The sequence below is a fragment of the Ranitomeya imitator genome, chromosome 3 (assembly GCF_032444005.1).
Source record: "Ranitomeya imitator isolate aRanImi1 chromosome 3, aRanImi1.pri, whole genome shotgun sequence".
Taxonomy (NCBI): domain Eukaryota; kingdom Metazoa; phylum Chordata; class Amphibia; order Anura; family Dendrobatidae; genus Ranitomeya; species Ranitomeya imitator.
In genome coordinates this window covers 71,705,833-71,723,258 of record NC_091284.1, presented here as the reverse complement: position 1 = coordinate 71,723,258, position 17,426 = coordinate 71,705,833, and the positions used below count along the sequence as shown (strand labels likewise).

The 17,426-nt window shown below is 39.6% G+C and overlaps 1 protein-coding gene across 2 annotated transcripts in view; it reads right to left on the bottom strand.

The window, feature by feature from the left end:
- Positions 1 to 8,545: 8,545 nt before the first annotated feature.
- The window catches only part of CADM2 (cell adhesion molecule 2), a 2,470,210-nt gene continuing 2,461,329 nt past the window's right edge, over positions 8,546 to 17,426 (bottom strand). For both annotated transcript variants that reach the window (XM_069760974.1, XM_069760973.1), the window contains one exon: positions 8,546 to 11,373. In XM_069760974.1, coding sequence (XP_069617075.1) covers positions 11,255 to 11,373 — 119 coding nt within the window. In that variant the 3' untranslated portion in view covers positions 8,546 to 11,254. The remainder of the gene's footprint in view (positions 11,374 to 17,426) is intronic.

The window sequence follows — 17,426 nt, the reverse complement described above, 5'->3', positions numbered from 1 at the left end:
AAAAAGGCAAATTTTCCGAGACCCGCAGATTCTCCATTTTTTGGGATCTGGGGCTGGGTTACTTTTTTGCGTGCTGAGCTATCATTTTTACTGATACTATTTTAGTGTAGCTGCAATCTTTTGATCACCCATTATTGCAACTTATTGCATTGTTGAGGCAACCAAAAAAAGTAAATTCTGTCATTTTGATTTTTTTTCTTGATAAGCCATTTACTGATTGGATTAACTATTTTTATATTTTGATAGATCGGGCATTTCTGAACACGGCAATACCAAATGTATGTATTTTTTATTGTTTTATTTTAAATGGGGCAAAAGGGAGGTGATTTGAAAGGTTATATTTTTGTATTTTTTATATTTTTAAAAACATTTTTTTCTACATTTTACTTGCTTCAATAGTCTCTATAGGAGACTTGACTATTAACTGTCAAATTCATCAATAGTTGCAGTATTTCTATTAACAGGAATGTTATTCTAGTTAGGGAGCATCATTTCCGATAAGGCACAAGAAGCCACTATTAAGATGCCCCAAATGAATTCATTAAGTTGTGAACTCCTCTTATTACATTTGACACATCTTATTCCTGTATGCCCCTCATTAAGATTGGTGGACAGAATCCCAGTCTTAATGAATCTGTGTCATAGTGTTACAAAAAAATAAAATGCTGCTTCTTTCAGTTGGAGTCCGATAGAGCAGCTTGTCTAGGTGTAGGTGATGTACAGATTGTGAAGTAATGAACTGCACTACTAGAAAGTGAAATCATGGATTCATTTTAGTTTTAAAGATGTGTTATCAATGAAATGTATATGATCTTCAAGCTAATCACCCATTTAACACTTCCAAACTATCTGTTGCATTGTGTAATGAACATGTCATGAAGACACATTGGCCAGGAAAAGGTCATTATATGTTAAAAATACTGTTACCTCACGACATTGTAGCTTGATCGACCCAAGAGTATAATAGTGTTATGTGTAACAAAGAAGCAAGCCCATCAGTGATGATCAGGACTGTAGGGATAAACAACCCAACACTGGTGACCCTATACTTACTTACTATAAGTAGAGGGACAAGTTGAAATTTCTAGCCTCCAATGGAACATTTACAACAGGGCCCCTCTCGAGTTGTGTGTCATTTACAATACTAGTGTAACGGAGGAGCTCTGAGGTAACGACTTTCAATACAGCTCCTATAGTCAAGATCATGGATAGTTTCAGCTAATTTTCCATTCAAACATAAAAGGAGAATAAAGTTCATGGATCAAGTGTCCTTTTCTTTTGTTTAGTATGGGACTTTGTGTTTTTCGATTGGTGGATATTGGCATGACATAAATCGGCATCAGAATGAGGAATCTTTTCCATTTTGATGTCCTTTAGCCATTTTTTTTATCTCTCAAAGTGTAACAATTGTTTTAATTTGTTTTAATAAATTATTAATACAGATATAAAAAAGAAACTTCCTAATACATATTATTTGAATAAATCTTATTCTTTATCCTTTGGGACTGATCTTTATTCTCAAAATTCTTAATTCACTGGTAAAATCTGTCTTCAGACTATGGAACTCTGCCGTATAATGTTGTAATGATGAGTGATTCATTACTAAAATTTAAGAGGGGACTGGATGCCTTTCTGGAAAAGTATAATGTTACAAGGTATATACACTAGATTCCTTGATAGGGCGTTGATCCAGGGAATCAGTCTGATTGCCGTATGTGGATTCAGGAAGGAAGTTTTTTCCTCAATGTGGAGTTTACTATTTGCCACATGGAGTTTTTTTTCCTTCCTCTGGTTCAACATGTTAGGGCATGTTAGGTTAGGCTATTGGTTGAACAAGATGGACTTAAAGTCTTCCTTCAACCTTAATAACTATGTTACAGGGAAGATCGTTTTTTCCATTATTGAGATGGGAGACGACAGTTGTTGAGGTCTGGTTAGGACAAAATCGTACAATAGGGCAATACCGCAAGATAAATAAGAGAGGTAGAGAGTTATTGTAGCGCTCACAGGGACTGGGGGGTCTGAGGACACAGAATCAATAAGGCTACTTTCACACTAGCGTCATGCAGACGCAATGATGCTAGCATTGTTTGCGCTGCACAACGGGTGCAGCGGATGCAGATTTTCATCGCATCTGCTGCCCCATTGTGAGGTGTGGGGAGGTGGGGGCGGAGTTCCGGTCGCGCATGCGCGGTCGGAAAAAGCGGTCCGTCGGCAGCAAAAAACGTTACATGTAACGTTTTTTGCTCCCGGCGGTCCGCCACAACACGGCGCAACCGTCGCACGAAGGTTGCGACATGTGTCAATGCGTCGAAATGCGTCGCTAATGTTAATCTATGGGGCAAAAACGCATCCTGCAAACAACTTTGCAGGATGCGTTTTTTCTCATAAACGACGCATTGCGACATATTGCAAAAAACGCCAGTGTGAAAGTAGCCTAAGAGTCTTAGAATCCACAACTACAGCCCCATGCCTAGAGAAAAAATTCTTGCACATAGTAAGTCACTTTAGTGAAGACATCACGGTACCTCACCTGCAGAAAAGAAAACAACTCAATGGTATAAAATGAAGGTTTACATAACACCAATGAGTTATGGCACTGGACTGGTGCCTTTTTCAAGGTAAAAAAACAAGAAAGGACTGTTAGTGCTAACAAATTTTTATAGAGGACTGTAATTTTTGTTTCAGGAGAACTTGCAGCAGAATGTCTATGTCTGGCTCCTCCTTCCTTCTCCCTTCCCCTCTCCAACTATCATCTCCTATCTCAGTTATGGGAATATTTGTCTTCACTGAACACAGATTTTACTCATGAACTGAGAGTAAGAGATCAGTCCAGGAGGGGAAACAAGCAGATGTCTTGTTTAAGGTCAGGGTCACACTTGCGAGTGTGTTGCGAGAAACTTGCGCAAGACTCTCGCATCAATACCCGACACTACCGCTGGCACTCGGGATCAGAGTGTGTGGCTGCATAGAAATACATGCAGCTGCACACTCCGGTCCTGAGTATCGGCGGCAGTGCTGGGTAGGGTTGAGCGACTTTTACTTTTATAGGATCGGGTCGGGTTTCATGAAACCCGACTTTTTCAAAAGTCGGGTCGAGTGAAATCGGCCGATCCTATAAAAAAGTCGGGGTTGGGGTCGGCCGAAACTCGAAACCCAATGCAGTGCATTGGGTTTCCAATGGTTCCCAGGGTCTGAAGGAGAGGAAACTCTCCTTCAGGCCTTGCGATCCATATTTAAGTGTAAAATAAAGAATTAAAATAAAAAATATCGCTATACTCACCCTCGGACGCGCCCTGGTACTAACTGGGAACCTTCCTTCCTTCGAATCAGCGCTTGCAGGACTTTGCAGTGACGTCGCAGCTTGTGATTGGTCACGCGACCGCCCATCGACGTCACCGCAAGGTCCTGCAAGCGCTGATTCGAAGGAAGAAAGGCTGCCGGTTAGTACCAGGGCGCGTCAGAGGGTGAGTATAGTGATATTTTTTATTTTAATTCTTTATTTTACACTTAAATATGGATTCCGATACCAATTTCCGATATTGCAAACATATTGGAACTCGGGATCGGAATTCCTTTACCAGGCTCAGAAGATCGCCGACTTCATGGCTGACCCCACACAGGGGTCGGGTTTCATGAAACCCGACTTTGCCAAAAGTCGGCGACTTCTGAAAATGGCCGACCCGTTTCGCTCAACCCTAGTGCTGGGTATTGATGCGAGAGACTCGCGCAAGTTTCTCGCAACACACTCGCAAGTGTGACCCCGGCCTAAGTTACAAAGTGGCTTATCTACATGTGTACAATTAATTTCTAAAATAAAAATTAAAACACCAGTACCTCTCTATTGAAATTTGCTGTTGTTATGATAATTACAATTGATAATCTTTGAAAGTTTGTGTACAAAGGGTTGAGCCATCCCACAAACAACATCAACTCGAACACAGTAATCTCACAGCTTCGTTTACTTCATTAGATTTTTATTGAAGAAATAGAAATGTCCCACATGAGAAATGCTTGTCTCACCTTTAACAGGGAAAAAGAAGCATATGTACAGGTGTTTTCATTTGGTTACAGATAAGTGGCACTAAATTACACTACAACTGCTATGTTACATGGAAGAGCATGTAACTACGAGGCGCGCTTACGCACGCGTGCACAGAGTAAACTCGACCCCCTCACATTTGTGAATTACATCATTACACATGATTCTTTTCGTCAAGATAATTTTTGTTTATTTAAACATTAAAATGAAAATACATGAGGTGTTACATTTCATCATTATCATCATTTTTTTTTTTTTTTAGAAAAAAGTTTTGTTTCTGTTTTTGCTTTCGGTATGAATTACAGATTTACTCTTAATGCAAAATTTACCATCCCAAAAAACATTTGAAATGTGTGACATTTTAGCACTTTTTTCTCGGTGAGTAAGATACTCATCACAATTCCTGGCCAATTCCTGGGTGTAATGCTGACAAAGAAACAGATTTATAGGAAGCAATATCGTTAGTGACAACATATTTAAAGATAAACAATTCAGTCCTCTGGAAAAAAAAATATATATCGTATATTTGTGATTACAATGATTAATAGACACCATAAACTGTACAATTGCAGAAATATGCTACAGTAAGACCATCTATTCTCACAAGTACAAATGCATGCTAGTTCCCAGTGATTTGTGGATGAAGCTATTTTATTTCTCCTAACTTAAAACTATTGTGACTGATATATTGTTATTTAGGGCCTAAGAGCTATACAGTTGTAAAGAGACTAGGACTATTGACCCCTGGCTAAATTATGACGGGTTCCCTCTTTGCTGTCCATAATGTTTTGCACATAGATAAATAATATTGCCTTTTTTCTGGTTACCAGTATTTACGGTGTGGTAGAACAGCCAGTCTTCCGTAATGTCCAATCCTTCTAAGATGATTCTACCGTGAAGGACCTCTACAGGACAAGCTCATATTTTGCAATATATAGAGGAACATTTATTTTCATTGTGTTTACATCAAAAACTGGCTTAAAAAATTTCAAAATTATTGTGGTCGCCTTTTGTACGCCGCCATTTGAGACATTTTACTTTTTTTGTGTTGCTCATGGCACTTTTCTACAAATTAAGAAGAGTTTAGTGTAATGGGGGCCACACCCAAATTCACTATAATTTATGCCAAAATGTGCCAAATCTTTGCTAGCCATTTTTGCATTTGTGGAAAACTCAAAGCATGACATGCGCCAAAGTTATTTAATGGCACATGCTTTATACGTCAGCTTGCTTTATAATGAGACCTACTTGAAAGGATTGTCCAATCCTGTTCTACAATTCTGTTGTTAATGTACGTGATCAAAAGGAAAATGGGTTCCATCTCCAGTTTAGAACAAATCTTTTACTGAGAGGTTAAAATTGTAATTCCATAGAAAATCTTGGAGAGAACAGGTCAGAGATAGACAGACATATCGCAACGCGCTTCAGACGCACTCCAGCGTTCTTTGCCAAAGTATAGAAAGCTGGAGCTGGATCCCATTTTCCTTTTCATTATTTCCATGTCTGGTCAGGATGAACTTCTGTGCTCCTACATATCAAGGTGTTACATGACAGCTGGGATCCTTTGTATGTCATTGTATGTGACTGCAGATTAGTGAATCCTTACATTATGTGCACTGCGTGCTGTAAGGATTCTTCAGTGTCGGTAACTGTGATCATGTGATTGCAAATATGCAATATTAATACTGTGCGCCACATTCCGACTAGTCTGTTTCTGGACTTGCATTAAGTGAGGTGGCGTCCATATAGTTGGAATATGACTTGGAGTATGTATATTCCATATTTGTAGTCATATGACTGCCGCTCCCGGCATCGGAGAATCCTCACAGTGTGTAGTGCCACGATGTAGATGTAAGGATTCACATGTCTGTAGTCTCTTTATGTAAGACTGTACAGAAAATTTAAAGTTTACCAGTCTTAATTTATCTCCATTGTTCCCAAATTAGGTCGCAAAGATCTAATATCAAAGACTGTGAGAGTATTGGGTGTTCAAAGGTTGTCCCTTACACCGTTACCATTCCCGACATGTCTGCCTTAATAAATACTTGCATACCCCATATCATATCTTTTCGCCAGTATCAGCTCTTTTTTGCATCTCGGTGCTTTTCTGCTTTCCTCCAAGCAATATATAGGAAAAAAAACTAGATTTCACCATTCGTCAATAGGTCATGATCCTACTAAGTTGGGCATTGTCAGCACCGGTTGGATGATGTAAAAAAAATTTAGGGACGTGCCCCATTGGCAAGTGGAATGGTAATATCCATTTTATTTTCACATATCCAGGAGGAATCACAGAGGAATGGCCCAATACAGAGAAGAACAGATGTTCTAGAATTGTTATTCTATGGAAAATACAAGCATTCTTTAAAACAGACAGGTCAGGAAAGGTGATAAGGATTGTTAAAGGATTTCTTCTACTTAACATTGGAGAGGAGGAAAACATTATTAACTACCAATCATTTTTCAAAGCAATGTTCTTTCAGATTTCTTAACTGCCTCAGACCTTTATGCCACAAATCATATAGGGAACAGTGAATAAAGGACATTTTCTTTTCTTTATTTCATATATATAATAATGCGAGAGCAAATTGATATTCCAATATAAGCATAAATTTAATAAAGTCTTTTTTTTTGTGATTCTGTGGTGGAAATATTGAGGCAAAAGAAAAAAACTAAATCATTGTCAAATCATACAAAAGAATGAATATGCATGAAAATATTTAACCAGAATCCAGATGGTGCTTAATGGTTCATATATTCCACAAACATGCAGTTCAAAAGTTTACAGAACAGTTTTCGTCTTTTTTTTGTTTTGTTTTGTTTTTCAAATTTGGAATCACAATCGTACACTGAAAATTTTTTTGTCTAACGTTGTGAGTCCTTAATAAACACGCCTTTATGCATTTACAAATGTTGACTGCCTATAGAGGTTACAAGGAATGTAGAACTTTAAGACACAACAGTGTATGAAAAGCTAGAGGGAGAGTCTGTACCAACTCTCCTGGCGAAGAAGACCGAGATGCCAACTCTTCTAAATATTTTACTGACAATTTTCTATATGTAATATAAAAACTGTATATACTAGAGTTACTACACTCTATACTTCTAGAGTCATTATATATGTGAAAACTGCAGATCGGCTGACATTGGCTGAGGTATGTGGAAAAAATCTTCTCTAGGCTCCAATGCAAAACTGTCTTTTCCATCCCTATAAAGATGGAAACTGTAACATTCCCAACCATTTTCACAACATTATTTAACATCTATCTGCAGGAGTCATGATTTAGCATCCCCTATGTTCCCATACAGGTTCCCTTCACTTTTTATTTTTTTTTTCACCGTCAGTAAATATACTCATAAGTGGCAACCGTGAATGCGATGAACTTTTTGTTCAAAAACACAAAAACTAAAAAATCACTGCCGATAATATGGTTACTATACTATATTTAATATATTAGAAACAGCTAATAACAATACTAATAAGAATAACAATTTGGGGATTATATGATAAAGACTAGCTCAACACTGAAAAAAGAAATTTGGATGCGACTGTACCAAATAGGACTAGGGGCCTATTTGTCAATTTTTGGGAAGAGTAATATATGGAATGTTATACTTGTTTCAAGGTGCATTTAAAAAGTTGCCTACATTCTAATGGTATAACTGTGGGCACAACTATAGGGCGCTGTGTCAAGCCTAAAATGGAAATTAAAAATGTATTTTACAGCATATTTGTCACCAAACCCATGGAAGTATTTTTGTTTTTTTTTTGTTTTGTCAAGTCAAAGATGGACTATTGCCATCTGAAAGTTAAAATCCGTAAGGTACGTTGAATATGTTTCCATTTTTTCCAGGGCAGGAGGAGATGTGTCCGGAGTTATGATGAGCGAACGTACTTGGATAACTTCTTACTCGAGCATGATCGGGTGTTATCCAAGCATCTGGGAGTGCTTGCATATTATTTTCAAGTCCCTGTAGCTGTTTGATTTGCGGCTGTTAGACAGCCTCAACACATGTGGGGATTCCCTAACAAACAGGCATTCCCCAAGTGTCTAGGCTGTCTAGCAGCCGCGGGAATCAAACATAATATACGAGCACACCCAGATGATCAGATAACACCTGAGCATGCTCGAATAAGACGTTATCCGAGCATTTTCGCTCATCATTAGTCTGGAGCCATATCGATCCAGTTGGATAGCACAAACAGAACACAAAACATACTATCAGGGATTAGACTGTTTGACGCAATATCTTCTGCAGCCCTTGTGTTCCGCTACCGAGTGACCTTCCCTTTCACCGCGTCTCCTTGGCCAGAACGCGACCGTCCGATAATCTATTTTTTGCCAACCCATACAGTTTCGCCATATTTCTAGCAGCTACAGTACCCCTGTTGTCTTACTATCATATTTACTATAGTTTAAACGTATTATTGCATTTTTCACATATGTTATGGTGCGTAAAACAAGCATGCAGCCACACCAATGAAGACATACTTCTTTCAAATGTAATACTGTATATGTTTTATTATGATAACACTCAACCATGTCATGATTATTCATACTTGGTATATTATGGAGAAAACAAAGGAGGGCGCTACAGGCAACCCCAAAGTATTACAGAAAAAAATGTAAGTCTTCCACAAGTATTACTGAAGTTGAGATCATATTTGTAGTATATATATTTATTCTAAGTCAAAGCCTCGATGTGTCTTCCTTTTGCTGATTCCAAGGATTCTATAAATATCAGTAGACATAATTTTTGCTTCATAGGCTGTCAGCCTCTCACACTTCACTAAGTCTAGCTACCTTGTTAAAATACCCCATTTCAAATGCACAATGCCTGGAATATTGAGGCAAAGCAGAATTCAGAGCGATTCTCAATCTCCGACTTTGGGAATCAATGCTGGAAACGTAAAATAACAATATTTATTACAGGCTGAAAAGGATAGAAAAAAAAAAAAGAAAATCAAGCCAACAGGTCCGGAATATTGAGTTTATGATTAGAGGAGTGAATTTTTTCGATCATCAAAACTTCACTGACGTGTTCGGAAATGTATCATGGCTTGTGGATAAATTGATACTGAAGCTTTCACTGTCAGAAATTCGGTATCATTTTACTGTGACATAAGTTATACCTCACAAATGCATAGACAGAAATTTAGTAGAAGAAGTTCATTTACAGTATCCATAAACCGTGTAGTTTTTGTTGCACTACCACTTTTTTTTTGTTTCTGATTTTTGACAAATCAACCCAAAAATTGAAAACAAATAAAATAGGCAAAGAAACAACAACAAAAAAAAAGATAATAATAAAACTAAAAATTCCTAGAAAGCTAAGCAACAAAATAGAGTTGTACTCAAATATGGTTAAACTTGAAAACCTGAGGCTCTGCACTGGTGGTGAGATTAAAGTATCTTTCCTTTAACATTGTGCTTCCATTGTAGAACAGATAAAAAATAAGATGATCTAGAAAAAGTTTGAACAGTGCTAGGACATACAGACAGAAATTCAAACACATTATCTACACGTAATACTGGTTTCAGGTTCATATCTAAGAAGGATTTGGGGGGAGTAGGAAGGGTAAGGGGCTTTAGAAAATGGGTACTTGTGACTTCCTTGCATCCAAAAAAGTTAAATATGTATCAAATAATGTTCAACTTGATTTAATACATTTACTATTTACAAGATACGGAAAATGCACAAATATTCTGACGACTTTTCTCTTCTTAAAGAAAAAAAAAAACACAGTAGAGTTCACGTAGAAACAATAAATATGGAGAGACCTAGAACTTTAAATAAACACGGTGAAGTCATCCAAAAAAATACGGGAAAAATAAAAAAAAAATAATAGTAAAGATTAAATCATACATGGAAATACCATTTACTACACCTCGGCTTAAAGTGAATGTGCACTTTTCAAAACCAAGTCTTTTTTTTTAGGTATAAAATGTGGTACTGTCATATTTTGTCATATATGTCTTCATAGTTGTTGAAGCTCTGTGTTACTGATACAGATCTCCAAATCTCCGTAATAGACATAGAATTAAAAATACCATGAAGACGACTTGCAGCTGCACAAAACTTACTGTATACAGTTTTACCATTAGGTTCAATGTAAATCAGTATGCAGTAGGCTCGTAAGCTCCCTCTAGTGGTGGCGGCAGATATACAGAATCAACTTCTATGGAGAGGATTACAGCTTTGAATTTATCTCTAGCATTAAAAAACATACTAAGAAGCTAAACAGCTCCAAATTTTATACCTATTTAGATAAAAACAGCAAAATGGTACACTAGGGCAAACTTTTACTTTAAGTGTAATGTATCTATTTTGTATTTTTTAAGTCTTCGTTGAGCATGTCTACATGACTTTGCCCTGACTTATGAGTACTGTTATTATTAAAGCATAGATCTATACCAACTGTTACTATGTTCAGATCATGTATAGTAGACCATTCTTAAAAAAAAATAATCATCCAGCCATAATGAAAGCGAGAAAATAGTGTTTGTCTTTAAGTGGAACTTAATCAATTGAATTTACTCAAGTCTGTACCAAAACCATGTAATGGCAAGACACACTCCATACTTTATACATGCAGCAATGAATGTAGTCCAGATTATTGCAGTGTTTTGTAATACCGCACCCAGCCACACGGGATGCCATTGCTTAAAATCCTAACAGGACTTCTATAAGTAGGTCAGTGTGATATACACAGAACTGCCAATAGGCTCAATAGCATGGACTATAATACATGTTGGTATTCTCATGTACTCGTATGTGTGCTGGAGAGATATACAAAAGGGCAGCCTGGAAGTTCTTTGTGTAAATATAAAAAAAAAACGTATGTCTTGTAACAATGAGAGAAAAAAAAAGAAAGAAAAAAACAATTGTTAAGGCTGTATATTCAAGCACTGTATGATTGGATTTTTAACAGAATGATGGACATGTTTTTTTCATTTTTTTTTTTTCATTATTTTTCATATTTTTCCGCAGTAAGAAAAGTCCCGCATTATGAAATGCAATTAAAGTATGATGCTGTCAACAGCTGATTGTTGGCATAAGCTGGCTATTGATAGCAGGAGTTAATAAAATGGAGCGGAAGATGGTGGGAATGAATTTTGAAAAAAAATAAGAAATAAAAAATAAAATGATAGCCAGTTTTTTTCCAGCAGTCAGCCTGATAAGTAAAACTCGTAGTAACCAAGTTTGCATTTAAATGAAATATTCCTTCTTCTCCTCTGCATTCACTTGGCTGCCTTCTGCATTGATAATGGCTGTGTCTGCATCTGGGGCATCTTCAGCTCCTTTTGCTTCATTTGTTAAATATGTCCCTACAGAGATCAAGATGATACAAACGGTTGTTAGAAATTTTGCTTGTCATTGACTGTCTCTTGTTTCATTTAGAGATTGATGCAAGGCAAAGCTGCTTACAATACATTACCATATCATTTATATACAATGTTCTGATCTACATCAGATTATATTAATGTGGCATCTGCATGCCAAACGTCTCCAGGTATTGGATGGACTAGACAGGATACTCCTTACTTTCAGTTATTTTGTCTCATGAGGGCAAAAGGGAAAAAAATATGAACATGACGTGTTGTGTAAAGCACAAAAAACAGCTGTAAAGTGTTAAGGGTACTTTTTTAGTCAAGCTTCTAAATATACCGTATATAGCCAGACGTTTGTACTCATCAGGATTCCCTAACAATGGCCCGATGCCAGTAGATACAGAGTGAAGGAAGCTAATCTAAGGGTACTGTCACACTAAGCGACGCTGCAGCGATACCGACAACGATGTCGATCGCTGCAGTGTCGCTGTTTGGTCGCTGGAGAGCTGTCACACAGACAGCTCTCCAGCGACCAACGATCCCCAGGTCCCCGGTAACCAGGGTAAACATCGGGTTACTAAGCGCAGGGCCGCGCTTAGTAACCCGATGTTTACCATGGTTACCAGCGTAAACGTTAAAAAAACAACTACATACTTAACTTCCGCTGTCTGTCCTCCGGCGCTCTGCTTTCCTCTGCACTGTCAGTGCCGGTCAGCCGTAAAGCAGAGCGGTGACGTCACCGCTGTGCTTTCCGGCTGGCCGGCGCTGACACAGGATGCAGGAGGAGTGCAGAGAAGCAGAGCGCCGGGGACAGACAGCTGAAGGTAAGTATGTAGTGTTTGTTTTTTTAACGTTTACGCTGGTAACCAGGTAAATATTGGGTTACTAAGCGCGGCCCTGCGCTTAGTAACCCGATGTTTACCCTGGTTACCAGTGAAGACATCGCTGGATCGGCGTCACACACGCCGATCCAGCGATGTGAGCGGGAGATCCAGCGACGAAATAAAGTTCTGGACTTTCCTCAGCGACCAACGATCTCCCAGCAGGGGCCTGATCGTTGGTCGCTGTCACACATAACGATTTCCTTAACGATATTGTTGCTACGTCACAAAAGCAACGATATCGTTAACGATATCGTTATGTGTGACGGTACCTTCAGTCATTTTTTAACCAAGGAAAAGGATAAACACCCTAAGAGGTACACATTCACTGTTCTAATAATTGTTCAGAAGGTCAGGTAGACAATGCTGCCCTCGTTTCGTATATAGGCAGTAACAAACTTTTTGCCCGGAGGTTGATGTGTATTTTGTTTGATTTTTTTTTTTTCATCTATACTGAGTACCATATAACTCAGCACAGAATCTAGGCTGCTTCTTTTTAAAGTAACATACTTGCCATAGATTAGTCTTATGTGTTTTCTATCGGACTCCTTTTGAATGAGTATAGTTAGGAGATGAGGAACTTTTCCAAAATTTTATTTCAAGAGGTTTGCTTGAATTCAGATAGTTTATTTAATTTGCATCACATTTAATTGATTCAAATCGAATATGCCTTATTATGTTCTGTCATCTGTTCAGACCCCAGATCATAATAAATATTTGGTGAAAACAAAGGATTTATTCAAGGAATAATTCATCCATTAAACCTGGTTATGAATAAGAAGTATCACTTCGAAACGCGTCAACCAGAACCTTGATTGCATTTTTTCTTGGGACTTTCTCCTCGGATGTTGTACTTATCCATTTATTCTTGTGGACTTTCTATGGAATTATATATTTTTATAGATGGATTATTCCTTGAATAAATGTATGCCTTTTACTTTAAATGCCGTATCAACTAAACTTTTTTAAATGGACTGCTTTCCTTTGGAATTTGGATCCTGTGTACTCATGGGTAGGTGAGCTGATCTTAAATTTTTCCTTTGAAAATAACGAATCATAATACTCAGACTTCCGCTAACCTGTCCCGCAGCAGCTGTAATCCGGTCATCAGCACAACTCCCTTTGACTCATTCTTTACTTCTCCATAGCATGCATTTTTCTCTTTCTCCATCTTCACTTTGTGCTGGAACTTTTGAAGGGAGGTTGCAGGGAGCTGCATAAAGTGCCAGACAGGGAGCTGTGGTGGTAGGACAACTGAGTGGCCTGATTAATGTATTTTATCATTTTTCCTCCATTCCTGGGATTAATATCTATAAGCTAAATTGCACTCCACTAATACCAATTTTTCTGAACGTGCATGATTTTCAGGGGAATCAAATTTTTGGGTAAAATTTAAGGTGTCTTGCATTATCTTTGAACCAATTTGCTCATCCCAAGGTAGAACAAGCATGGAGATTTCCTCTCCACGGGGAGTCAATCCAATGGTTAAGAAAAGAAGATTGGGGTGTGCAAGTACCAACTCCTTATGATTAATGTGGTTAAGTATAAGGTGGTTTCAAACCTATCCACCTTTGCGATGGGGCTAAAAATCCTATATATACTTGGGTGTCCTTTCATGCCAAATTTAACAAAAAAACAAACAAAAATAAAATATGATTTCGTAATAACCTAATGGTACTTGTTTATTTATGTATCTTTATGTGGTCACCCAGCAGTTGTGACGTAAAATGGAGCCTGTCAAAATTTTAGAAGACTGTCCCGAAGAATACACACAGTTTTTATCATGAGAAATTGGAGTCATTAACACAAAAAGCTGGACATATCACCCAGCCACCTGAGCATTGTTGGCTTCAGCTTCGGAGGTATCAGACACACTAATTATTTGGCAAGTTAAATTTTCCTCGGCTGAAATGTGCAAACCAGACAGTATTGCTCTCCAATGATAGAGCAATTTAATGGTGATTTTAAGCTGCTCCTGGAGTCACAGCTGTAAACTGCTAGACCTAGAGATTTCAGAGTGATGTTTTTAAATGTTTCTCAGGTCAGGAAACCACTTACTTTGTCCAAAAAGAACCTGCAGCTGAGAAGATTTTACTTCAATTATTTCAGATGATGCACCATGAAGGAGCTACAGGACATAAGGACTGTCAGCAAGTGACACGAAAACCACTGTGGACATCTACTCGAAATTCCAAAGTGTAAGTTTATTTAAGCTATCCTTTACTGACATATTAGGAAACTGCAGTAATAGCCATTTCTAAATATAATCTATTACCTATAATTCAACATTTTTAGTGTTCCCCGAAGAATCTGTCATTAGAGTATAGAGGTGATTTATAACACGTTATAACTAGTGATGAGCTTGCCTGCTCAGATAAGTTGCTCTCCGAGCATGCTCGAGAGCTAATAGAGTATCTTCAGCTTGCTCTAAAACTGTGATTGAATCTCCGTGGCTTCACGTCTCATGGCTGTTTGACAGCCGCAACACATACAGAGATAACCTGTTTGTTAGGCAATCCCTTCATGTGTTGTGACTGTTGAACAGCCACGAGACATGCAGCCACGGCGACTCGAATATAGTATTAGTATTAGAGCATGTTGAAGATACGCTATTAGCACGAGAGCAGGCTCGGATAGCACCTTATCCGAGCACGTTTTCTGATCACTAATTATAATCTGCCAACAAATAGAGGAAAAGTGAATAATTTTCATTCACTACAATAGTTATAAAGATAATACAGCTGAAAAAACACAACTATCCATCAAGTTCAACCATCAAGTTCAACCGAGGCACGGGAAAGGATAAAAGGAAGTTGTATATGTTCAACCATAATGCATGATCCTGTTTACTCTAAAAGAACTAATCTTTCCCTCCATCAAAGTTTTTATCCTCTTAATACATTGCAGTCATCATATTATATAGCACTGTGCTCTTACAACTGCATATTTTACCTTTCTACCCAGTAAATTACCGTATATACTCGAGTATAAGCCGAGATTTTCAGCCCAAATTTTTGGGCTGAAAGTGCCCCCCTCGGCTTATACTCGAGTCACGGTAGCGGTGGGGTCGGCAGGTGAGGGGGTGAGGGCGCTGAGGTATACTTACCTAGTCCCAGCGATCCTCGCGCTGTCCCTGCCGTCCCACGGGCTTCGGCGCTGCAGTTTCTTCCCCTCTTCAGCGGTCACGTGGGACCGCTCATTACAGAAATGAATAAGCGGCTCCACCTCCCATAGGGGCGGAGCCGCTTATTCATTTCTCTAATCAGCGGTGCCGGTGACCACTGATAGAGAAAGAAGCTGCGGCACCGAAGACAGGAGGGGACAGCGCGAGGATCGCCAGGACTAGGTGAGTATAGCATATTCACCTGTCCTCGTTCCAGCCGCCGGGCGCCGCTCCATCTTCCCGGCCGGCGCCTCCATCTTCCCGGCGTCTCTGCTCTCTGACTGTTCAGGCAGAGGGCGCGATGACGCAAACAGTGTGCGCGGCGCCCTCTGCCTGATCAGTCAGAGCAGAGACGCCGGGAAGATGGAGGCGCCGGAACGAGACGCCGGGAGCTGCAATCAAGGGAGGTGAGTATGTGTTTTTTTTTCTTTATTGCGGCAGCGGCGGCACAAATTTATGTGGAACATCTATGGGGCACAATGAACGGTGCAGAGCACCGTATATGGCACAGCACAGCTATGGGGCACAGTGAACGGTGCAGAGCACCGGATATGGCACAGCACAGCTATGGGGCACAGTGAACGGTGCAGAGCACCGGATATGGCACAGCACAGCTATGGGGCACAGTGAACGGTGCAGAGCACCGTATATGGCACAGCACAGCTATGGGGCACAGTGAACGGTGCAGAGCACCGGATATGGCACAGCACAGCTATGGGGCACAGTGAACGGTGCAGAGCACCGTATATGGCACAGCACAGCTATGGGGCACAGTGAACGGTGCAGAGCACCGGAAATGGCACAGCACAGCTATGGGGCACAGTGAACGGTGCAGAGCACCGTATATGGCACAGCTATGGGGCACAGTGAACGGTGCAGAGCACCGTATATGGCACATCTATGGGGCACAATGAACGGTGCAGAGCACTATATGGTTCACACCTATGGGGAAATATGAACGGTGCAGAGCACTATATGGCACAGCTATGGGGAAATAATGATCTATTTTTATTTTTGAAATTCACCGGTAAATGCTGCATTTCCACCCTAGGCTTATACTCGAGTCAATAAGTTTTCCCAGTTTTTTGTGGCAAAATTAGGGGGGTCGGCTTATACTTGGGTCGGCTTATACTCGAGTATATACGGTATCCTCTTTTCACTGCTTTATGTAGAAAATCTTTCCATTCTTCAACTCCTGACCCAACTTCTCCACTACTCCCCCCTGCCAGGGACATTTTTAGTTACACATGACCCATGCAATTAACAGACTTTCTATTTCTACATAGAGCTTAGATGGATTCAGCTAGTCAGTTTTTAATCATGTGATGTCATAAACCTAATGGAAATGAGAAGGATTAACTGGGCGGAAAAGAAAAATAAGCAATTGTAAGTACACAGTGCCATATAATATGATGATGTTTTGAGAGTAGGGAGCAGCGAACCCAAACAATAAAGTTCGGGGTTCGTACTGGACATCTAGTGTCTGAGGCCTAAACACAAAGTTTTAAGCAGAAGTCCATGTTCTGTTCTGGTTTGCCAGCTGAATAAATCTGTTAAAGGGCTGCAGAGCAGCGGGGTTAAGTTCATGTCAAGTTCGGGTACCCGAACCGAACTTTGGACTAAAGTTTGGCTGAACCTGAAGAAACGGAACTTCCACAGGTCCACTCATCTCTAAATAAGAGGATACAAATCTTGATGGAAGTGCTTGTTTGAGGGCGATTACTAAAGCTAGCTCCTATCATTGTTGCTTAATCAGTGTCATATGCAGACAGCGGCATTTACCGCTTCCGGCCGCGTGGCAGGAAATGCGCGCATCGCCGACCCCGTCACATGATCGGGGGTCAGCGATGGTTCTGCATTATAACCATAGAGGTCCTTGAGACCTCTATGGTTACTCATCCCCGCTAGCTGTGAGCCCCACCCTGTGGTTGGCGCTCATAGCACACCTGCATTTCTGCTGCATAGCAGTGATCTGATGATCTCTGCTATGTAGCAGAGAAGATCAA